The sequence below is a fragment of the Anomalospiza imberbis genome, chromosome 13 (assembly GCF_031753505.1).
Source record: "Anomalospiza imberbis isolate Cuckoo-Finch-1a 21T00152 chromosome 13, ASM3175350v1, whole genome shotgun sequence".
Taxonomy (NCBI): Eukaryota; Metazoa; Chordata; class Aves; order Passeriformes; family Viduidae; genus Anomalospiza; species Anomalospiza imberbis.
In genome coordinates this window covers 8,771,848-8,790,230 of record NC_089693.1, presented here as the reverse complement: position 1 = coordinate 8,790,230, position 18,383 = coordinate 8,771,848, and the positions used below count along the sequence as shown (strand labels likewise).

General features: G+C 40.2%; 1 protein-coding gene and 1 long non-coding RNA gene across 5 annotated transcripts in view; one reads left to right on the top strand and one right to left on the bottom strand.

The window, feature by feature from the left end:
- Positions 1–18,383, bottom strand: part of IL16 (interleukin 16) — a 30,415-nt gene that overhangs the window by 9,061 nt on the left and 2,971 nt on the right. For 2 of the 4 annotated variants that reach the window (XM_068203784.1, XM_068203785.1), the window contains 11 exons: positions 16,839–17,244; positions 9,000–9,136; positions 8,196–8,325; positions 6,492–6,585; positions 5,910–6,052; positions 4,018–4,128; positions 3,548–3,662; positions 3,270–3,343; positions 2,963–3,176; positions 1,806–1,923; positions 509–641 (listed from right to left, as the gene is read on the bottom strand). In XM_068203784.1, coding sequence (XP_068059885.1) covers positions 509–641; positions 1,806–1,923; positions 2,963–3,176; positions 3,270–3,343; positions 3,548–3,662; positions 4,018–4,128; positions 5,910–6,052; positions 6,492–6,585; positions 8,196–8,325; positions 9,000–9,136; positions 16,839–17,244 — 1,675 coding nt within the window. Of the gene's footprint in view, positions 1–508; positions 642–1,805; positions 1,924–2,962; positions 3,177–3,269; positions 3,344–3,547; positions 3,663–4,017; positions 4,129–5,578; positions 5,601–5,909; positions 6,053–6,491; positions 6,586–8,195; positions 8,326–8,999; positions 9,137–16,838; positions 17,245–18,383 lie in introns of those variants that run through there. The other 2 variants (XM_068203786.1, XM_068203787.1) reach the window with 2 other exon arrangements.
- Positions 6,765–15,060, top strand: LOC137481857 (uncharacterized). The gene is made up of 5 exons (XR_011003724.1): positions 6,765–7,544; positions 7,605–8,860; positions 10,601–10,668; positions 10,873–11,749; positions 12,426–15,060. It is a non-coding gene; the product is annotated as an uncharacterized lncRNA (long non-coding RNA).

Below are 18,383 nucleotides of genomic sequence, written 5' to 3'. Positions count from 1 at the left end.
TAACACTTTAAACTTAATAATAATTTATACAGTATTTGGTGTTATGAAGCATTTTGTTTAACAACCTTGCAAGAATAAGAGATTGTACTTCAATACTAATTTAATTATAAATATTGGCAGGACAAGACTTCCGTTTTAATTACTGAAAGAGAAGTGTATAAATACTTATTTCTTTTTGGGGAGGTATGTTCCCTCTTTCAAATTATTTACTTATTATTGTCAATTCTTTCTTACATAAGATCTATGTTTTGGGTTATTCCTTAAACGTTATTTCTGTCATTTCCTTATTCACTGCACAGAACCTCATGTAAGACTATCACCAGTGATCTTCAAATCTTAAATGATTCTACTTGAGACAGTGCATATCTCAGATTTTTTTTGTGTGCAGTGATGATCATAAAGAGATAAGCTTCTTTGTAGTCAACATTTTTCCACCTGTATTAGATGCTCCCTCTTAGTTGTCAATACGTGCTATATTGAAATTCAGAAAGAATACAGACTGTGATACCTGTGGTTCAGGGTGTCTGCTAACAATGATTTGTACTGCACCAGGATCACAATGGCTCAACACAGCATAAACTTCATTAAGGGTTGTATTTTGTACTGAAGTTTCGTTAATTTCAAGAATTTCATCTCCACACCTAGAGAGATATTTAAAAACAAAAAGAGAGATGATGTGAACCAGAGATTTTCTCCTGACCTCGTCTCCCCCATGTGAAAACATGCAAAAAGCAAATTCATTAGGCCAACCTCTAACTGTCTTAGATATTAAATCTGTCTTTCTGTCCTTTTACAGAAAATGGAATGGGAATGAGTTGGATGTCAAGGGCTTTTGATCTGCCATGTTGCATGCAACCTCTGAGCTTTCTGCATGCTCAGCTGTGCACACTTGGTGTTCTTTCTGCTGTCTGCAGCTCAGCTGCTGCTTCCACCTACACTTTCCTTCCTTCCTTTCTAGTTAACACCTCACTTTTCATGTCTTTATATTATGTTAGAGCTATTTAAGGTCAGAAAGGGTGTTATGTTCCTGCTACATATGTGAATAACTCATTAAAAAAATCCCAATGACAAACTATCAAAATCTGCTAAACTGGATTTTTCTAGATGAAATCCAGATTTGGCTCACATGGAAACTGAGATTGCCTTGCTCTGCTCTAGTTCTCACACACATTAAGAGCCTGACTGAAGGCACTGATTTGTATCATTCAAATATTCAAATAATTTAAGACTATAGTTCTTTCAGCTAAAGTATTAGAGAGGAGGATTACAGAACACCTAAACTGAAATCAAAAAGACTTCACTGAAACTCCTGTGTTCTGTTCAATTCTCAATATGTTCAACATTACTAGCTGGTCAAAAACCTTTGAAAGTGAATTTCTACATTCTCACTAAAGCTCATTTCAGCAAATCTGTTTTTCTATTGGGTAAGAAGTAATAGAATTTGAGGAGCTTGTATCAGAAAAAATCTAGTGCTCAAACAAGCCAAGTTATTTGATATGCTTAGGGTTTTCTAACTACTTTCTCATTTTGAGATCTCCTCCAGTAGCAATGCTACAAGCTTGTCTAAGACTTTCAAAGTCAGCCCAGCTTGGGCAAGAGGCAGAGATTTCAGTGGGTTGCTGTATTTCTGGAAATCCCACATATCCTGAAGACACATGCTCCAACCCTGAGAATAGCACGTGTGCTCTAAACCCCAAATTCCCAGAAACCAGTATTTCTTCCTGTCCAAATAGGTCAAAAATAAACCCATAAAACAGATCAATGAGAAACTTGTGGCATAAGACAGGCAGCCTTTCTCATCCTACCTGAGTCTCCCATCCATATGTGCCACTGAGCCTGGCGAGAGGGTGTGAATAAAGATCCCTGAAATACACTGGAAGTAAGGGATGCTACATAACCCAATTCCAAGGCCAACACCTGGCTCTGAAAGAATCAATAATAATTAAAAAAACCCTTAAGAGATAGTCAAAGCAAACCATTTAATAATCTTTTTAAAAATTAATTACATTTAATTATTTTTTCTGCACAAACCAGAACCAAAGTCTCATATTCATGAATGTTGCACATTCAGTATTTGGTGCTGCTTCCACTGCATTTTTCTATACCTTTCTATTGTTTTATTGTGGGGTTGTTATGGGGGCTGTTCCCCCCCTCATTATTAAAGTGTTACAGATACAATGGAATGCAGGTTTATTTTGCAAAATATCTGTCAGTACAGAAGAATTCAAATAACTTTACAAGGAGACAGAATAGAAAAAAATTTAAAGAGCAAAAATTAAGAGGGAAAAGAAGCTAAAATTAAGGATATATGGCTACTGTTAGCTATATCATTTCAGTCCTCCCTGTGTGTTATATAATACAGCTGAAGACTTCTGTGTGTTTACCCTCTTTGCTCTGGACAGTCACTGATGTCAGATTCCATCCTGTGTGTTTGGTAAGTCACTGGTAGCTCACAGAGGCTTTGCTTTGTTTGGTGCTCTGATGTTCCCATATTTAAAAGTTTATTTCATTGTGCCAGTGGTTGTTTATAAATAGAAGAGGATGACAGTTTGAGAGGAGGTGAAAGAATTAGAGGAAGATATAGATATTTTATTTGGTTTTAAGCCTTTTCAAGAGTGAAATTAACTGCTTGCATAATTATGGGTAAGAGTTGCACAGTCTGCTTAATAAGAGGCATTTGTTGACAAGACCGTTACCTTTTCACATGAAGGATATGAATGTGACTCTAATGTTTGAGAGCAAAAAAAACCCTCAATGATTGGCTCTTGAGGACAGATGGTGTTCAAAATCCTGCTGTTGACAGACACTTGTTAGCACTGACAAGCACCAAGATCTAATTAGTGTATTAAAAAAACTTAGTTCAGGAAAAAAATCAGGTTAGTGAAGAAAGACAGAGAGCAAATGAACAGTGGTTTGTCAGTCAATGCTTTGTAAGCAGTGCTCAGTTAATGTCAACACTCACCTTTGTTTAGGGTAACTTCCATTATGACCCTGTCATTGGGCTTTGTAGGATTTAAGGAGAATGATGCATTTTCTGAACTGAAAGAACTGTTTTCCTTGGTTATGCATGTACTGGAGCCCAATGACTGACACAGGAGGGGTGACTGACAGCTGGAAGCAAAATGTGGTGTGCTGAAGCTTGTCCTGACTGTAAGTGTCAGAAGACCCTTTTTGGCCTGCTGGAAAGAACAGACAGTGAGTGAATGGGTTGAGCTCACATGCACATTATGTCTAAAACCAGAGGTTGTTCTGGAAGGAGAGTACATAACCTTAAATTTCTGTAAAGCATCATAATGTGTTAATCCATGCATGGATTCTCCATTCAGTTCCAGGATTTCATCACCTGTTTTGAAAGAGAAAAAATTATATTACTATTACCGTATTCTGCAATAAGTTACATGATAACATACATGCACTTCAAAGGATTCTTGCAAATGCAAAAAAGAATGCAGATGTAAAAGTCACTTATGGCTCATTTCAGCCTCAATCTGTCTTTCAGTGTCATTTTTTGGGAAGTGGGAAAAGGGAGAGAAGAGGTATTTTCCACCTTCTTGTAGCCTTCCATCAGCAGCAGCAGCTCCACCAGGAAAGATGGTTTTGACATAGATGCCTATTGGTCCATAAATGCTGTCTTTACCACCAACGATACTGAAGCCCAAACCCTAATTTATGGAAGAAAAAGTGTGTGAGAACCCATGTTCAGTCCTCATAACACTTCATTTGCAGTTTCTTCTGCATTACCTACATGGGCAGTATTGTCAGTGGAGTAGTATAAAACATGAAAAAATAGTCAATCACATTCCTGTAGTAAGCGGGAATTTCAGCGGAATCCTCTCATGTTTTGCTTTTTGTTTGTTCCAATCAATTCACTATTATATGCACATAGAAAGGTATCTAAATGATTTTTTTTTTCTTGGATATGAATTGGCAGCCCAAAGTAGCAACCTGCAGTCACTTCTCTGCACTTTGCAGATCACATTTGTGAGATGAAATAAAACTCAACAGAGCCAGTCTTACCTTCCCTTGTCCTTTCATCAATACAATGTTTGAAATTACTGAAGCCTGTGAGCCACAGGATGTGTGCACTAGTTGTGCTGTACTTAGGGATCTAGATGGCCTCGAAATTGCCTGTGAATTTAAAAAAAAACAACAAAACCCACATTTTTTTAATGCATAAGCAGGAATTCTGGGACATACATTGCAGCAACTTGTTTATTTGAAATTTTCTTCCTTATAACTGATGGTACTAAAAATTCTTTTTAAAAAAAAAAATCTTTCTAATTTTCATAAGCCATTTGTTATTCAGAAAATTGCTGCTCACTGAATTTGTCCTGTACAGACTAAACTGGAGAAAAATTAGGATGTTGGTCCTTGAAGTGGTGCAATGGTGTAGAAAGATAAATTTGTGCTCTGGCTTGAGTCCCCATGCCAAAACCCCATTTGTGGTCATTAGGGAACATAAACAAGTATTATCATTTTTGCCTTCAAGAACTGAACTAGAATCAAGACATTCAAAATTTTTCCTTCATCTAATGACTAAAAACTTTATCTTGGGACATACCAAAACTTTTTAAAGCATTTTCCCCAAAATATGAATTTGTGCTGGATTTCCTAAGTTCAGCCTCTGAGATTTGTCCCATTTTAATGAACCTTTAATGACATATTTAGTGAAATGTTTAATGAAAACCTCCTATTTCAACATGGATATGGGTATTTCAAGATAATTTAAGCACTGACAGAAGTCATTACCCAAAGCTAACTATGCATGAAGTTCAGCAGGGTCAGAGTTAATTGCACTCATTATACATCTGAGAGAGTTCAGCACTTTTTTTTGCTTTTTTTTTAATGCAGCAAAGTGAAACTAGCAGGTGTTGAAAAGTGGAAGATCAGCCAAAATTTTGGCTTCTGCATATGCAAGACTCTCAATTTTGACATTAAAACCAGATTATCTATTCAACACAGGATTGGGAATGGGATTAAGAGATGAACAGGTATGCAACACCAAAAACACACTCTCCAAAATGTATTTCTCTGTCAGACCAGGGTGATTGTTTATTTTGGGTCTTCTGAGTCTGAAATGGGAAATTTTCTTTTTTTTTTGCTTCTGTGTGAGAAGGTGTATTTTAAATTCTGTTTGTGGTGGGTAGCAATACCCAAAGCCAGGATGCTGCCAAAGAGCATCTTGAAATGGGCAGCACATGCCACGCAGGAGCTTTGAGGAGAAGGAAACCCAGGGAATCCTTGAGGATCTGTTTGTGCCCTCAGGTGTGGTTTGGTTGGGTTTCATGCTCTGGTTTGCAGCCTCCTTGTTCCTGTTAAAGCCCTGGGTCCCCCCGGGTGGGCCAGGAGAAGGCAGGGAGCCACAGGGAGGGAGGTGGGAGCTGAGTGTGAGGAGCTTTGCCTCCATCTCCCTCTCCAGGTCTGAGCCTGGGGGCCTTTGGCCATAAATACCCCAACCATCTCCCAGCCTCTGAGGTCCCTTATCATCCATCTGGAGAGCACAGGAGCCAGTCTCCAGCCTCCTTTAACAGGGTGTTTAAATCTGTCTCTTTCAGCAGGGACCATGGTGATTCTGTACCCACTTGTGGCCATGGCTGGGCAGCGCTGGGGACACTGGTGGCACTGGGGCTCAGAGCAGGGTGGTGTAAACCACCCTTGGGAATTTAGCCACACCATAGAACCTGCTGGGCAGTGGGAAGGAGAACCTGGAGAAATGGAGGTTTGCTGGCAGGGCCTTTGCTGCTCTCCCACCCGTCACAGAGAAAATGCTGGGGGCAGAAAGCAGAGGAGGCAGAGTGACCATCGCCCCGGCTGGGCCTGCGGGGCAGAGGGGATCAGGCAGGAAAGCGGCTGCAGAGAGCCCTGATGGGGACATCTGAGTGTTTCTCAGGTGGCTCCGCGGCACTCACCGGGGCTCTCCCCGCAGGGCAGTCCAGCTGCTGCGACAGCGATTTTCGGCTGGCGTGGAGGGCGTGGGGCTGGCGGTCCCTGAGCGGCGCCGCTCTGCGGGGCGCCGGGCCCTCCAGAGCCCCGGCCCCGGGCGGGCCCGCACCTGCCGGGCGGGCAGAGAGGCGAGTTACTGCACAGGGCTTGCGGCGCTGGCACAGGCCTGTCAGGCGAATGTTACTCAGAAATGGCTTTCCCTTTGTACGAGAAGGGATTGATGTTTCCAGCTGTCTCTTAGGCAGCAGCAATTAGTGTTAAATATAGTAAAAAGCATGCATTCCCTACCAAAACAGTGTTGGCCTATTTAGAATACACCATTAAAAAAAGCCCCAAACCGTAAAATGCAAACCAAACTGGGATGCAGGATGTTGTGAACACAGCAGCTGATGATTTTATGCATCAGCAATTCTTAGCTAAGGATCCCAGAATAAATTTGGACAACATTCAACATTTCTTCTAGCACCATAGTACCATCACACAATGGGGGCCTGTGAGCTGCACTCCCTGAGCGTTACAAGAAAACAGATTATTGCTCTGCAACTTACTGGTGGAGTTCCTGCGAGTGCGCTGACATGCAGCCTTACCGTGCAGAAATCCATTCTGTATTTCCAAAGGCCTTTCCTTACGTGTTGGTGTTTCCTAAAACAAAACAGACAAAAACCCAACAAACAAAAGCCTTTGCTATGCAAGAAATTTCCAAAGTGATCTAGTCTTAAAAAACAAATTTCTTCTCATTTGGCTCGCACAGATTTCAACCTGAATTAAAAAAAAAAAAAAAAAAGGGAAAAAAAAAAAAAAAAGCCACCATAACTATGGAGCAAAATTCATTATTTAAAATAAATAGGAGGATAAAGGGGAATAGGAGGATAAAGCTCAAAATTTTGCTATAAAAATAATTATAACAAGGTAATAAGATAGAAATAGATTCAGGTCCTTAGACAAAATGAACAGAAAATTAATCAGACACCCCCAGCTGGTCCAGACAGATTGATGGATGGGTAAGATATAGCCATGCTTATCTAATTTCTGGAGGTAGCTCATACTTTTCAGGTACTCAAGCACCTTAGGGAGATGTTAAATTCAAGAGGAAAATTCTTCATCCCATCTATGCAATGGTGGATAGGTGTCTAACTTCTGATTCAGAGGGATGTCTTTTAGTCAAAATACAATCTGAGCATTTAAAAACCTCTGAGGACTAAGTTTAAGAGTTTCGAAAAAAAAATTGGTACCTTCCAGTTGGAATCTCCTGTTGCTTTTGAAAATATGGTCCCTAATTCTAGCATTTAAAAACCTGTGGATTAAATATTCAGCTTTCTAAATGCAGGTTTTTAGAACTGTTGGAAAATAAGTACATGATCACATCTGAATAACAGTTGATTTTAGGAATAATTTCTGGGTGGTTCTTGCCTGATTCTGATTCTGATCCTGCTTCTGTGAGGCAATTATTTTGATCCTGAGGGAATCCTGGTTAAAGGAAGAACATTACTAAATACAGACACCATATGGAAAGTGATATAAATAAAACAAAATGCCAAATTTTTGCTCAGTGTTATTCTGCAGGAGCTGAGACAGGAGCAGTGTCAGAGCACGAGCTGTATGTGCTAATCTAACTGGAGCCAGCCAGGACAAACACTGTTTCAGAATCCTGATTTCAGGAGTTCTGTTTCGAGATACAAGACCTATGGGATGCTAATTTTCCTTTTGGACAGCAGGTGGGGGTATTGCCAAGTAGCAAAATCCTACTAGGGCTTTCCAGTCCTATTCCCTTTGGGAGCTCTTCAGAATAAGAAATACGGAGAAGATCTTTAAAGATGAATTTTGAAAATTATTTTGCAGCGTTTCTCTTGCCAAGCTAGCTAGCTTGAAAAGTCTTTGCTATTAACTATAGATCCTAGATTCACCGAATTACTTTGTTACAGGGGCTGCTCTCTGGCTTCTCTGGGATTCGTGGATCTTCCCTTAAATCCATTTCTGCCTTTCTTCAACTCCTAAATGGAAAATTAACATTGGCAAGCTGTGTGTTTCTAAAAGAAGGGTTTAAACAGCCCTTGCTAGAGTTTCCCAGAGACTTGGCCTCCCCACAGCCTCTGTTTATCTGGGAAAAAGCTATGCTGAAAGTCACCAGAGTCTGACCACAAGAGGTTTTGGGTTTTGTCACGAAAGGCAAAACCATCTTCAAATGTCTGATGAACAAATTCCCCTCCTCTCTAAAGTAAATGTCCAATCACCCCACAGTTGCTCACGCTTACTTTGTGAGCCATCATGTTCACCAGATGTGTTGTTGGGGGAATGAGAGACTCAGCCTCCTTTCTGGACAGGTCTTTCAGTGATTGTACATTTAGTGTTAACAGTTCATCCCTTGGGCTCAGGCAACCATCCCTTAAAGGAAAAAAAGAAACATTTGTATATTATTTCACACAGAATAATATGTCCCTGTTCCATTTGCTACCTTTCTCGCTATCTGAGGAGTCAGCTGCAGTTCTCCCTTTGCCTTGACCAGAGCTGCCATGGAGTGCCTAGGTGTGTGATACACCCCATCCCCTGCTAGGATTTTTCCCCATTGCTGCTCTCTTCTGCTTAGTCCTGGTGATCACTGGCTGCCTGGTGATCACACAGCTGACATTCAGGCATGATATTCCTCCCTTCTCACCATCTTGCACTCAAAAATTGATCAAAGACTACATTTACTTCCTGTCAGGAACCTTGGCTCACATTGCTTTCCAGTGGCCTTGTGGGACTGATGCCACCCTACACTACCCTTTAACAAGGCATCACCGTCTGAAAACCTGATGTTATGTACACTCTCTCATTCTTCCAGGTTTTATTTCTTGGTGTAATTGAGCAGCACAGGTCCCTGAGTGGCCACGGTTTTATTTTTCTACAATCTTGACCTGTGTTTCCAACAGGAAGCAATGTAAGCATTGATTCCCAGACATCCCTTCTTTTGACTGGAACTGAGCTTCAAGGCATAGCTTGTCACAAAAAGCTGGTTGTGCAAAATCCATGCAAACAAATGTCTCAGTAATAACTTGCTACCTCCACATGTACTGTACCTGTTTGCTGGGCCTTCAGCAGGCACGTGGCTGCCTGTTAACCCTTTCCAGAAAGATGCACATCTTGGGCTCCTGGAGAGCTTGGTTCCTGAGCTGCTGTTCCCTGGTGTTGAACACAGCCTGCAGATGCAGCTGTCCTGATCCACAAGATGAAAGGTTGCATGAACAAAAATGTACTAAAGCTGTTAAAAGTTACTTACACTTATTTTTAAGAAAGGCTTAGAACCAGGATGCCTCCCTGGAGAGCAGGAGCCTTTAACACTGTCCATTTGAGGAAAAACAATGGTATTATAGAGTCAGTGCTTTACAGAAGTTATTTTTCTTAGGACTTCAGTGGCTTCTGGCTGAAGGGAGAAGAATTACAATATAGTGTCCCTTTGCATGAGGGGAAGAGAACAGAAAACAGACATTTCATAGTATCTGGGTAAACTTTGCCTATGCTAACTATTGTAAGAAAAGACAGGGAGGAAAATAAACACACGCTAGAAGATTAAATACTCTGGAAAACAGAAGAGGTCTAAATGGAAAATAAGTAAAATAAGGGTATACAAAACACTAGAAGCTCCACCCCTGCTGCTGACTTGTTAAGTGGGGGCAACGGACCAGAGAGGTCTGCAGCAATGGAAAATTCTTTGTCCACTCCAGACTGGTTGAAGTTGCTGCAGTCTGCATTGCATCTGGAGGACTAATTTTTAGCATATCTTTAATGCAGTTATGAATCATTAACACAGGGCCATTCAGAAGGAGAAGTAGTGCTTTGAGACATATATGGAAAGCAAAGAATGGAGCAACTAAGCACAGGAAGCACAACACATTTGACTGGGAAATACACTCCTGTGGCACAAATGTGAACACCTAGACATTTTAAAGGGACGAGGAAAGCTGGAAAGCTAACACACAATTCCTTTTTCATTTGCTTAGTATTTCTCCTGATTCAAGAGAATCATTCATTTCTCACTTATTCTGCTCCCAACTGAACCCACCTCCTCTGCCCTCGCCAGCCTCTCCATACTCCACAAAGTGAAGAGGGCTCTCAGTGTATCCTGGATCCAGGCTTGTTCCCAAGAGATTTGTATGACTGAGGTATAGATTTCTGAAGGGGAGGCAAATTTCATATGTTAGGACAGGCCACAAAATGTAACAGTGGTCAACTGTCTGTGTTGCTTCCAGGGCCCCTGGTCAAAGTGGCATCAACTATTTCCAGTCATCTGTAGACCTCTGAGAGCACAAGGAAAGCTGTGTAGCCATTTTCACCATCAGTAGGGCTTCATTTCTGCCCTAGGCAGAGTTCATCCAGCCCTGATGATGAGAATCATTGTTCTTCTTCACCAAAAATTAATAGTTATTGCATCATTCCTGACTGGCAGCAAACACAAAATGCAAGTTTACAGCAATGTCAATAAAGTTCATTATCTTTCAGGCTGACTGCTGAAGCCTGGCTCCCATTCTGAAACCTGCCAGAGTAAATCTAAGGCTGTGAATTAATGAAATATTTAACTTGGGGCCCTGGGCTCACTGTAGGCTGAATTCAGCAGGTAATGGCTAAGTGCTATACTTGTATTGACTGACTCGTTAACTCTGTGGGTTTGCTTGCATTCCAGATTGTCTGCCTTGGATGAGGAGCGTCTGAATTTTACGAAGCCTTTTTTGTTCATGAAGAATTCTTCTAGTGAGTAATATGTTGGTAAGGATATAAGCATGGACAGAATTACAGAATTCTATCTTAACCAGTTGGCTTGAACTCTAATATTAGTTTTGGAGCTTTTTATTTACTTTTGACCCAAGATAAATATCTTGGAAAATACTTACTTGAAATCAGGATTACATTATGTTCTTCTTTTTTTTTTTTTTTTTTTTTTTAATCTTATGGCAGTTCTTTGAAGTCTTTGGCACAGTAACAAAATAAAGGTTAACATTCAGATGCCTTAAAATTTGAGATCTTGAGTAGCAAAAAATGTGAGTTCCCTTTTCTGTTTGTTTGCACTGTCCTTTATTTCAGGTATGATTATGACATTACAGGTCAGATTCTGCATACATGGAGCATCCATTGAAACTCACATGGTTTTCAATAAGGTGGTGTGCTTGTAAAACACGAAAAATGTAAGATAGATGTTAAAGGTAGGAAATTATTCTGCCATTTGGCTGAGTATTTCTGAGATCTTAGCTGCTTGTGGACTGGGGCTGTTGTGAGAGAATAATGGTATTTAAAACTCATTGTTTAAAAAAGAAATTTTCTTTCTTTTTCCTGTAGTCAGAATTCAAGTTTGGACTTGCCAACTTCTCTTCTTAGGAGTCCCTACTCTTGTGAAATGTTCCCTTGAAAGATACACATATCTTCTCACAGACACCTGTCAGACACACACACACACAACTTTCCAGAACTGTTCTCCACACTTCATTTTCTTATTGATTTTCATAGGCCTTTTCAGACTGTCCCCAACTCATCTCTGTTAAAAGCTGAGTCCTATAGCTTGTTCACAGTCTATAGCTACTGCGCTCATCATGTTTATAAACATCCTCCTAATTAATTGTCCAAAAGTGTTGTGTCTCTGCCCAGTTTCACAGGACATCACAGAGAGCAGTGGGTTTGGCTCTGAGGTTTTTCATTGCAGCACCATGTAAGTCTTTTGGGGAAGAGATTGTGTTTTGTACAATGGGACACGTGCCAGGCTGGAAATTCTGGGTTGTATTGGGACATCCATGTGAAACATCACCAAATCCAAACTGATATGAAGATCCTTCCAGGAACAGTAAGTTGCATGCACTTAGTCACTAGAAAAGTAGATGTTAAATCCCTTGAACACAGCAGAAAAGTCCTGGGAACAATTTTTGTTTAGATTTGTAGTCATATTACCCATTTGGGCTACATTTCAAATTAGCTCTGTGTCTCAATCATTGCTGCAATTCATTTAGGTGAATTACTTTAAAAAAATAAGTTTTTATTGGTCTGTGGACATGTGGCAAATATCTGTATGTTGTCAACATTTTTATTTTTTGGGGCGTGGATATAGATCATTCTATTCATATCCAAGTTATTGCAACATGACAGAAAATTAATAAAAGCTGTTCTTCAGAAAAATAAATGTTTGACCAATTCTTGTGCCCATAGTCAATTTGCTTTGGGTTTAGTTCTTTAATATTTTTTTCCTGTCTCTGATTATTTTATGCGTAGAAATACTGCTGATGGTTCCAAGAGTAAAGACAGTATTTATTTTTACATCCTTTTCCTTTGTAAAGCGTCCTGTTTGTTTTGAAAGGTGATTTGTAGGTCTGAATATAGTGAGTACTGAAAATTTGCTAAAAGAAGTTGTCAGGTTTGAGGTGGGGGCAGGTGGATCCTAGACCAACCTTGTCTCTTCATTATTAGAACATATATTTAAACATATATTTTCTGCCAGTGAATAAACTCTCTGCTTTTTCTTCCAGCATTTCAGGACTCTGAGGAAACTTTTATCTGCATTGCAAGTTCCACTCAAAGCAAAAATTGCATTTAAACTGAGTGTGCTTGGCTGAAAGATAAAAATTAAAGGAGTTTAAAAGCCTTCTTGAATTTTCCACAGGTGAGAATAGATTAACTTTTCTTGTGTTTTGTTCTGGAAAAGTAATTTGTACATCCAGGCCAACTCCTTCTTCCCATTTTTTGTCATCTGAAATGCAAATCTTCTGAGTATGTTTTTTATCTGCCATTTAAAAGATTCCTTTTTCCTTCATGCTTTCATTAGACATTTCTAACCCAGAGTCCCATCTCAAAACATCTAATTCCAGATGTTGTTTAGAAATAAGGGTAACCATGGCATCTGTGGAAAACTGAAAAACTTTTGTGCACTCTTAAAGTAAGACACAGTAATTAGATTGTCTGAATTGAAATGTTATAAAAGGCTAGTTCAAGTAAGGTCTTGGACTCAGTTAACCAAGTGCCTGACAATGAGCTAATTGACTGCTGGTTTAAAAAAAAAAATAAAAAAAAAATAAAAGGAAAAAATATATCCAACAGCAGTACAATAATGTAATAAAATATTTAGTTTTTCTGGTCTTTCACAGCCTTATGACTGTGAAATGGCTGGGATTTCTGAGACAATATGTTCTTGGGGATTTTCTTCAAGGAGCAATTTTTTCTGCATCAGTTCTAACAGAAAGGGCCAGAGTGTCTCTGGCATAAACTCACTCCACTGGCTCTGACATACCCTAGCCCAATGCCTTGGTCTTTTAAAAATATTTATCGTAGATGTAATACATTTTCCCAGCAGCATATTCCCTTTGAAACCAGTAAAATGGCAGAAGCTGGAAAGCCAGGCTGATGCAAGGAGCAGGGCATGAGACCAAGCTTTGCCCTAGACTGACAATTCAGCACATCAGATGTTACAGAAGGACCTTTCCCCCATCATCTGCCCTTTGGTGTGTTTTCCTGGGAGCCTTTGCTGGCCTGCATTTTGCAGCACACGCTGTATTAATGGAACAGCTCCTCTCCCAGCTTGCTCTGAGGATGACCAGGGTGATGTGCAGCAAAAGCAAGAAGGCTGGGCAGACAGAAAGAGAGAAGTATAAAAATTGAGGAGAACACATAAATATCTAAATAAATGCAGTCTCTTCTCTTGGCTTTGGTTTTCCATCCTGCCCGTGGGCTTGTGTTTGAGACATTACAGTCTGTTGCCATAGCACTTGTCCTGGTACCAAAGGGCCAGCTAACTGGTGTTTGCATCAAGGCAAGTTAATAAAATTATATCCTGCTGATTACCAAAGGAGAAAAAATACCTTTTGCCTTTTCTCTCCTTCAAGCAGAGGGTCAAGGACCAAAGGAAGAAAGGGTGCAGAAGTTTCTAGAAACAAGTAGAGCCATGCAGTCAGGTCAGCTTAGTTCCCATATTTATTTCATCAGAATTCAGTCCTTTTTTATTCTATTTTATTCTAGATGCTATTTCAACCCTGCTACCAGCCCCACTGGTAGCTCTCAGTGCTTCCCAGGGTTTTGGGAGTGTTGGGAAGATGTAATGGAATGCTTTTTGGAGCAGTAGAAGTGCTTCTTGCAGCAGCTCTCACACTCAGCAGAGCCTGCTGTTCTCTGAAGGAGCTGATATCATCAATTCCTGCCCAGTTCTCCAACAACTGGAGTGATTTCAGTCTGAGCAGGCAAAGACATCTTCCGCAGTGTTTGCTGTGTTCATGCTCAGGGTATCAGATACTGCTTACCATTTCTTTGGTTTCTTTTCTTTCGGGCTATATGAAAATTGCTGATTTTGTGAGAAGCAAACTGTAAAGAAGATCTGTTTGTTTATACATAGACCAGCTGGCAGTCCACCATACCACACCAAGTACACCTCATCTCAGAAACTGTCTGAACAAGTGACACCAGGGTAACCCTGGGCCTCTAGACACAGCAAGGAATAGTCAGTATAAGTGAATAGTGGGTCACAGAAGCCAGATTAATTAAAAGACAGTTCATCTGCTCTCATTGCTGACAGAATTTTAGAGAAGGGGAAAAAAAACTCTGTTATGTAGTCCTGCAACACTGATTTGCTAATCATTTATTGCTTATGGTGAATCCCATGCAGTCAGCAGAGTATGGCTCAGAGAGTCACTTAAGTTTTTCAACAGAAAAAAAGGAATTTGCATTTTGAATACTGGTGTTGCAGGTTCCCCCTTACTCTGGAGAAGAAATGCACAGGGAGCATTAAATCGTGCAGCACTTTTAAGCATTCTTCTCTCCGTCCTTGTGACAGCAATATTAAGTTGTTCAGTTCTGTGGGAGTTATTAACACCTTCAGAGTCACGCTTAGGGCTGGAGGTGCTGGAAAGCAGAAGAATAATGGAATATCCTCAAGAACACCACAGAAAGAATGGAATCAATTTTCTTGAACAAAGACAAGGATTCTTCAGCTCTGAGTCACACATCATGAATTTCTGAAGTGTCACATTTAGATGGAGAGAGAATTACACTGGGACATGAAAAAATGCCTGTTTGACTTCTTAAAGAGAGAAGGCTTAAGCTTTGTAAGACATGTGGTACAGGAAGATTGTTCTGACAGGCTTGTGCCTTATGGAAGGTAGAGATCACTGCTTTCATACTCCATACTTCCATACATGATGGGGAAAGCCTTAGCAGCAGCAGCACAGGACAGGGTTGGTGTGGCTGTTGCCAATGTTCATCCTACTTAGCAAGCCAAGATAAGACTTCAGAATCACTCATTGATCCATGACTCTGAAAGTTATGGAAGATTAGCAAGTAGCATTTGAAGAGGTTTAGATTGCTATGAGAGCTCTGGAGTGGGAATTTAATGGTACTCATAGTGTACAGCAGCACTAAGCGACCCAAATGCTGCTGTGAGGGACTGAGCTGCTAATTCATGTCAGCATCTGACACATGTTCTTCAGCAACACTGATGCTTCAGCCTAAGAGTGGATTTATATCCTTAGCAGTTCTATTTTATGTGTGCAAAGGCATTGTGGGACTTACTCTGTTCCAGATCCCTGTTCCCCAGATCCCTGTTTTAGCTGCTTGCTAAAGCAAGCAGTAATTAAACCAAACTATCTAAACTTCCAGTCTGAGATAAGATACTGAGGAGTTGCATGTGGATATGGATCACAGCAGTTATTGGAGCCCTGCACACTCAGGAGATGTGCAAGGAAATAAACTGTGGCAGCTGACACACACCTAAGGGCTTTAACTTTTGAAAAGATGGGGGAGTGCACAGAGGCCAGCTCCTTCACTCATAGAGACATCAGCAGGGTGCCTAAGGACTGTTTCCAAACAGGAGGAGTTGGCATGGTTTTGCAGGAGACAGAGTAAGTTTTGGGACTTGGGTCTTGTTTTCTGTCAGAATGCCACAGCAAATTGGTTTGGTTTTGTCTTCCTGCTGGGACTTTGCCAAGGGTGGAAACACCTTTCCTCATCCTGCTGCAGTCTTTGTGATGCTGGGCATGCTGTGGTCATTATCAAGGGTAAGGGGAGATTCTGATTTTCAGTAGCACTTGTGCCACTGTGTGTTTAGACATAGATGTCTAATTTTAGCCAATATATATTTTATTTTATATAAAGTAAAATAAAATATACAAGAACAACTATTTTGGTGAAAGAATCAGTTCTTTCACATAAGCATGTATCTGCACAGATAAAAGGCATGTAATAAAGGAGGTGCCAGGATGCCTCAGGTGCCTCAGTTGCAGGGAGGTCCCTATTACACATCACAGCAACAGGTAGAGAGAAAGTGGAAAAATTAGGCTATCCTACTGATAGGATTTTCTAAATCCATCTTAATTTTCTAAAGCCATCTAAAATATATTGCTCAGACAGAAAATTGTTCAGATTTTTAAGATTCACATAGCTGATTAAAGAATAACATTGAAATATGAGGCTCTTAGACTTTTCACATCTCTAGGAAATATGACATCTCTGGTGGTTTTAGAGGCATCACTGCCTTCTTCCTGAATCAGAGGGAAAGAGCATCTGCCTACTGAATCTCCTGTATCTGACACAGTATTAATATAATTCATGCTTGCATGGCTTGTGAGATAATCATGATATCACACTACAAGAGCACTTTGCTACAATGACAGGTTTATATTTTGAGCTGAAGAGTCTCTTGTAGATAGAACACGCCAGCTGTACTTGTCTGAGCACTGACAATGGCCTAGAGGCACTAATTTCAGCAGACTGTGCATCAGCAGAGTGCAACAGCACAGCAGGGAAGCCAGTATATTTTCATGCCTTTTATGCAGAGCAGGAACACTGCAGGTTCAAAGGCTCTGAAAAAGCCAAGCAGAACCCTAAGTTCCTGAGAAATATTAATTAATCCATTTAGGAGCTACTGCAGTGGGAAACATTGCAATACACGAGTTGCCTACCTTGGTGAGGAACTTTCTTCTCGTGTTGTTGCAGTTCTCATTTGCTGCAGCTTTGGACTGGAGAATGCTGGTGACCACACGTGGAGGATCAGGTGGGCTGTCCTCTGCCTCTGATGTGCATGGCAGCTGTGTTCTGGGACAGCATTCAAAATCCTCTTGACCCCAGCTGGTAGAGATCTCAAAGGGATCAGGACATTTCTCGTCGGGACTTGACCCATCATCGCTGGTTTTGGCATTGCAAAGTATAAGTGATCTTGAAATGGAGCGAAACTTTCTGGACTTCCTGTTCCCAGCATTGTTCTTCTGATCCATCTTCAGAGAGCTGCTGCTCTTTTTCCTATCATTCTCCCATTTATGTGGCATGATACTTTCAATAATTTTCTCTGCTTCTGTGGTGCTAAATATCCTCCAGGAAAGGAAATATAAAAGTAAGTTGTAATATACCCCACTTTCTCCCACTTAATAACCTACGCTACTGGAAAGCCCTAATGAATAAATCGAATCAACAGAGCCTTTCAGTCTGAGAACAGCCACGTGATATCTCATGACTTGCTAATTCTGCTTCTGTGCAGAGCTCTCCTAGATCCTCCTTCACCTTTTCATTCTCTTACCATGTTACCCAAGCAGAGTGGAGTGCTTTTAATAAATGTTTCTGATGCTGCCATTGTCTGCTTGCTTTGGGCATCTGCTGAATTTGCATGTTGAAATCCCAAATTGAAAAGGGAGATACTTTAAAAGCATTACTCTATCCTCCTAATTTTATTTGGAAAGAAGAAGCTCCTTCTGAAGTTTGATTCATGAAACCACTATAATTCAAAGAAGATTAATCAAATTGTCAACTCTAAATTCTCTGCCTGGCACATCCGAGTTGTAAGTGGTTTAGCAAAAGTCAGTCTTAGCCTTGAGAGAGTAAGGAATGTAAGGCTGCCATAAAACTTCCACCTTTGCAAACCAGAACTCACTTAAGACTGTGCATTTAAGAGTAACAGAGAGATCCAGTGAAGCACTTAAGACGTGAATATCTGATTAGGAATTGAATTCAATAAAGGAATACAGCTCTAGTACATCAATCAAAAAGTGTCCTATTACAGAAATGGTTTGTTTCAGCTCATTGATTCAACATATAAAATTAAGATAAATTGAAAAAATATATGTAATCAAAATATAGCAAAATTTGGAGCTTTTGTGAAATGAGTAATGTAATGAGCATTTTAAGATAACAAAGGGGTTAAAACTCTCTCAGAAAATGCTTTCTAGAAATGCTTTGGTAGGTATGTGTCAGCACTGAAAATTCAACAAGAGTATGTCTAAATTAATTACTTTGACTCTCTCACCTAAGTTTTATCATCATATTTACTACACAAACTTTTCTCCTCACAGAACCTAACGGATACCAATGTTGTCATTCTAGAGAAAATAGCAATTGAAACGTAAGTATTTGCATAAATCAAAGACACTGTAGGTGTTATACACAAAACTGAAAATCAATGTAATTTGGAAAGCACATTTCAGGTATCCTATTGAGAGAAAAAGATTGTCCATTGT